This window comes from Acanthisitta chloris, unplaced genomic scaffold (assembly GCF_000695815.1).
Source record: "Acanthisitta chloris isolate BGI_N310 unplaced genomic scaffold, ASM69581v1 scaffold12851, whole genome shotgun sequence".
NCBI classification, from domain to species: Eukaryota; Metazoa; Chordata; class Aves; order Passeriformes; family Acanthisittidae; genus Acanthisitta; species Acanthisitta chloris.
In genome coordinates this window covers 22,562-28,561 of record NW_008654395.1, presented here as the reverse complement: position 1 = coordinate 28,561, position 6,000 = coordinate 22,562, and the positions used below count along the sequence as shown (strand labels likewise).

The following is a 6,000-nucleotide window of genomic DNA, read 5'->3' as shown; positions in this document are numbered from 1 at the left end:
CCAGCTGCTGACAGCATGATTGCGAACAGGCTGGACTTGCAGGTACTACAGAACACCCAAGAGGCTGTCTAGTGCATAGCCTCAACAGTTAAGAGCAAAGCTTACAACACAGTGAACCTTTAAAATATTGATCTTATTCACCTGTAATATTCTGCAAAAACACAAGGGGAATATTTCTCTGGCAACACAGCTGGATAAAATGCGCACCCTGTGGAGAGGAAAGAAAAAACAAATAAAAGAGTAAGACATTAAAAGTTGGACAAGTGAAGCTATCCCTACCAGCACTCTGCAGTCTGTGATAAGTCCTTCCACTGAAGTCCATGGGAGTATTTGCATCATGAAGTGCTATACTACTTAGGCTTCATCCTAAGCCAACTGCAAAACATGCATTCACTCTAGCGTAAGTAAGAAAATGCCAAAACCGCATTAGCACATGGGTAAAGCAGAAATAACACCCCGAAAAGCATTACTACTGATACTGAAAAGCTCAAGTGGTTTGACTCTGTCAGTATGTAGTTAAACCACAGACAGATTCACAGGGTGGCATCTGACATCGAGTTTTGTAAGACTGTCATAGAAATTAAGACAGCCGGTCTGAAAAACATAGCTCCTCATTTCCTATACAAAACAAAAGTGTTCTCTGGCACTGGGCAAGGCTCACATACAGTATTTGCTCATGGCCCTGCCAATTGCTGTACATTCTCTCCTTCTTCTGAGGGCACATGCTCTTTCCCCGTTTTCTAGGAAAAGACCAATTTCCTAGCAAAGTTACAAACAGTAGATTCCAAGCTTCTGTTTCAACTAGAAATATTGTAAATCAATGAAGTTCCTCAGGTTATTTATACACTGCTAGTAAACAAAGCAAAACAAAAAAAGGTTACATAGTAAATTGCTGTACATTCTCTCCTTCTTCTGAGGGCACATGCTCTTTCCCCGTTTTCTAGGAAAAGACCAATTTCCTAGCAAAGTTACAAACAGTAGATTCCAAGCTTCTGTTTCAACTAGAAATATTGTAAATCAATGAAGTTCCTCAGGTTATTTATACACTGCTAGTAAACAAAGCAAAACAAAAAAAGGTTACATAGTACAGCGACTGAGAACTAACCTTTTTTTTACATAAAACCAGCAAAGGTTATGAAAAGAAAAAAGAGATAAAAATCACAAAGCATAATCTATAGCTAGCTTTTTCAGAGAAGCACATGAATAGCATAATGATGATCACAGGAAAAACATGTCAAAACTCATTACAAAAATGCAAAAGGAGACAAAGGGAATATTGTCAGATTACGATGGCTATAAAAGCAACATCATGGACAAAGGTTTCTCTAGAAGTGAAACAAGTGAAACTTGACGATCTCCTTTCACAGTACTGACATGCCAGCAGAAGTCAGCAGGCAAAGATTCCTTACAATTTTTTTCATTGTTAGGAAAAAAAGTTGTAGCGCTTAATAGAAATTAGAAGATTATTAGAGAAATATCGCAAGTATTAGAAATACTGAAAGTTGATTTCTACTTGGAAATAACTGTGTTAAGACAAATGTTAGGTGAAAACAATGTCATTTAAGGCAGTGCTCCAAGTTGGAAGTATTCATTCAGTACATGAAACTCGATTTCATGTATGATTTTATTACAGTAATAAATCAAGTAAAATTACTTCCTTTCTTCACACCTCTCACCAATGCTTTCTTTTTGCTATAGATTCTCTATACTGATTTCCTCACCATTAGTTTGAGAAGCCTGCTAGAACAGAACTAACATTTATAACAGCTATACAAGAAATTCTGACAGTCTTCTCTTGAAAAAATAAAGAACTACAGCAAACAACACAGAACAAGGTAAGCAACAATTCTGCAGAAACTCTTTATCACCATCAATCCCCCAAGTCCAATCTGTAAAGCACTGTTCATTGAAATACAATCACAATATTTCTTCAGGTATGCCCTCTCATTCACAAAACAGGTATTTTTGCTCACAGATGTTACAAGACCACAAAGTCTTCACTTTTTACTCTAAGACAGGAGATGCTGCAGCAAAGTATGAAATTTAAAACTCCGGTAAACCAATGAACTGAGTACTGGAAACCAGGTTTGAAATTTTCGAGTTAATGCAAAAACAATTATGTGATTTACTGTACTACTTCACAGTTTAGAGGTCAGAAATAGCAAGAGGTTATTTGATGCAATCACTATGGAGTTGTCTTGTAACAGCTTTAAGCTTCAGGATATATAATTTCAACTGTGCTGTGTTCACACAAATTAAATGCTGTTCTTCTATTGACCTATCTGCTTCACATCAGAAAAATGTACAGAACACTGCTTCTAAAATATGGTCAATTGCTTTTACAGCTTATTAACCAGTTTCACATTTACATGAAAAATGTGGAGCCAATTCCCTTTAAAAAAGCATCTAATTTCAAGAGCAAACAAGTTAATAATGTATCTGTTTACCTTTTTTGCTGACTCTGAGAAAAGAACTCCATTGTTTCCAATAATTCCTACTGGATAACCAAAAATTCTTGCAAACCCTAAAGGAGAAAGATTCATTTGTAAATTTCCACACATATTTCTCTTGCACATAAAGGTAAAGACTTCTCTTGATGAGAGAAAGTGCTATTCTTCTGAACATAGACATTATTAAAAATAAAAAAGGGTGACCCAAAAGGAATGAATCCAGCTATAAAACCAGTGGGAACATACAGAATAATTATGATGTATTTCTAAATACCTGTAATTAAAGTATCCCCATACAAGGCTTTGAATTCATCAAATCTACTTCCGTCTACAATTCTAGCAATGACCTTAAGAAAAAAATGGAAAAATTAAATTAAATTCCTAATCCTTCATAGTTTTAAATTTGTTTAGAAAGAAAGACCATGCTAGCATATAACTTTAAATAAATTATTTTTGTTAGAGAACGTCCATCAGCCCACCATATAAACCATCTGGATGGCAGGAAAATTATCTACATTTGTAAAATCATCTACATTTGTAAAAAAAGGAATTTTAATATTAAGAATATTCTAACTAAATAGTTACATTATACAGGAACAAAGTTTTCCTGATTAGATGAATTTCAAAGAACAACTGCTACCTCTGGTTATATTAAACATTAACCAACAGATTCTCATTTATAGAGAGTAAAACACATAGAGCCATAAGTCATTTACTTAGAGATGAGATTATTTTAATCTTTGCTTAAGTTTGTGACATAAAAAAATAATTAATATCTGATCTGAGGTTTCTCTGAGATGCAAAGGAATCATTCTTTATAAACATAGAAAGATATTTGCCAGCACATAATTATTTCAACTTTAACATAATATAAGTCCAAACTATTCCAACTTTTGAGAGAGTAGTGTGAGGCCTACTAGTAAGTGTTCATCTTATTCATTACATTTTAATGCAAAGCAAATACAAGTAATTTCTGCCAAATGTTTTAAAGAGGTACATACTAAGACTTCCTGAAGTACTTATTTGGCTGGTAGGGAGAAAGGCACTGGATATGGGACCTACACAAAATATGAGAAAGGATGTGCGTGCAGATGGAGGTACAAGACAGACAATTACATGAGAACCGCAGTGGAGTTCAATAGTCTCCATATATGTCTGGGAGAACACTCAATTGTTTGGCATCCTTATACTCCATAAGTCTTAAATATTTGATCTTTACTTTCACAGGATTAACTGCAAAAGAAAGCCACCCTATCACTCAGCAGGTCTACAGAATGCTTTGCCAGGGCAGAATTCCCATTCCTGCCAACTTTTTCAGAATCCTACCAATCTCTCATCCCTGTTCATCCTTTGTAACAGCATAACCAAAAAGTATTATATTTCCAACAGGTGATTGCCATCGCAATGGATCCACTGCACAAAAACACTCAATTCATACATTACCAACTATGATAACATAAAGTGATTTCCTTCACAAAAACCGGGTACATGCACATATGGGCATGTGGATCTTGGGTTAACACTCACCTCTTTGACATCAAAGTTTCTTTTTAGCTGGTCCCCAACTATTCCATATATTTCATCAGAAGGAAAAAGGCTCTTCTGATGGTTCCAGAGTCACCTATAGCAAGTTAATGAAACAGTTTACACAACAAAGGAATTATTAGTCCACATTATGACTTAAAAATCCATCCAACAATTAATTTGCCAGCTTCTTTGAGCACAGACTTCTTTTCATCAGCTGTATCAAAATGCCTGTACTGGCTTGTCCTCATGTGGATAAAGATCAAGTTTCTTAAACTGAAGGCTGATAACCCTTTCTCACTTACTGTTACCATTTTTTGCTCCTGCATATACCTTCACAGGAGCTCCACTTCTTCCACGGTATAAAAAAATAAAGCATATCTTCCCATTTGCTTACTTTCCCCCTGTGCCCTGTAGGGCACGCAGCATTCTGAAAAACTGGTGAAGATTTTTATCACACAGCTGAATACAACATCTTGCCTTCCTTCAGCTGTCCATTCCTCCTCTCACGTCTCCTACTAAAATAAATAAAATGGGGCAATTCCTTCCCCATATGTTATCCATCCCATTTTCTACACAGAATTTTAACATCAATACAGTACAATGACATGATTTAGGTCTATCCCCTCAGCTTCATACTTTTCATTAATAATCATAGAAAATGTCTACTCAAAAAGATGCTTTAGCAGGTATCTAATTTTAAGTACACAGAAATGATTGTGTGGATTTAAAATTAAATTAAGCGTCTTGCAAGACAGGGTTAATTTTAAAGCACTGTGACTCTGAAGCACTCTCCTAGTTGCTTCACTCTTGCATTTAATTCCAGTGATTTTACTGGGAATAATAGAGCAGGAATCTAATTTCAGAACTAAAACATTAGAGAAATCTTCAAGGACAAGAACCATAGTTTCCGTTTTCAAGTTGTCTGAAGTCATAGACAAAAAATGTGTTTTATCTAAGAACAGCATTCCTAATTTCAACATGTGCAATGCTTTCAGATTCTATACACTTACGTCTATTTTCTTTTGGAGATTTAAACTTCTTACGACTTTCCTTGCTAGATGAAGTGCATGATTGTCGTCCAACGCATAATGATCTGTTACACCAGATTTTCTGTATATAAACAACAGCAATATGAACACTTGGAAAAAAAACACAAATCTGCCAATGAAAACTTGAAGTTGTATAGCCTCTAAGACCTTAAAATTTTTCTTTTCATATTTAAAATACAGATCCTACAATACAGCTCTTGACATTCTTTTATGAAATTACTTTGAAAATAAAACCCATGCCTGTCCTGTTCTTTGAAATGGTACATTCAAGTGATCAGACATGACATAAAAAAACAACTTCAGGAAGCAAAAAACCTAAATGACAATATAAAATATAACAAGCATTGTTCAAATGAACCAAAAATTAATTTGGAATTACAAAGAAAAACATGTTTACAAAAATGGCATGAACTACCCTTTAAAGGAATTCTTTATTCACTTCAGTAAATTGAAGTCAAAATTAAGCATTTATTCTACAGCAGTACCTAACTTACTGTGCACTAATACCTCATTTTGTTTACTATTCATTTTAGAACTTGAAAGTGCATAGAAGTTTTTGTTTTGATAACAAGTATTTGATAACAAGTATTCTCTTACAAAACACACAAGCTATTTTGATCCTGCTTTTAGCAAGTTCTAACCAACAGTAAGAAAGATGCAATGGGCAAAATCTAGGTTTTCCTCAACACGCATTACTCTATTAACACTCAGCACTAAATAGTGAAGTCCTCCACATTATGCATGACGCTGCAGTATGTGTTTACTTTCAAAATATAAATACAGTTTAAAAAACATCTTAAACCAAACCAAACTAAACTAAACTAAATGCTTAAGTTTAAAAGATGGAAGAAATTAACCCGGGAAAATATTTCTTTAAACCTGCAGTGAAGATCTGCCCCTCCAAGATCCTCTGCTGACACCTCTTCACCTGTGGCTGCTTTAACCTAACGCAAAAAAAGGAAAATGAGATTCAG

The 6,000-nt window shown here is 34.8% G+C and overlaps 1 protein-coding gene across 1 annotated transcript in view; it reads right to left on the bottom strand.

The window, feature by feature from the left end:
• LOC103810598 (methylcrotonoyl-CoA carboxylase beta chain, mitochondrial-like) overlaps positions 1-6,000 on the bottom strand; it is a gene marked incomplete at its 5' end in the record, with an annotated part of 35,845 nt that overhangs the window by 9,229 nt on the left and 20,616 nt on the right. The window contains 7 exon segments of the mRNA XM_009083505.1: positions 142-208; positions 2,448-2,524; positions 2,725-2,797; positions 3,978-4,044; positions 4,046-4,071; positions 4,988-5,087; positions 5,906-5,970. Of these exon segments, the coding sequence (XP_009081753.1) occupies positions 142-208; positions 2,448-2,524; positions 2,725-2,797; positions 3,978-4,044; positions 4,046-4,071; positions 4,988-5,087; positions 5,906-5,970 (475 nt within the window).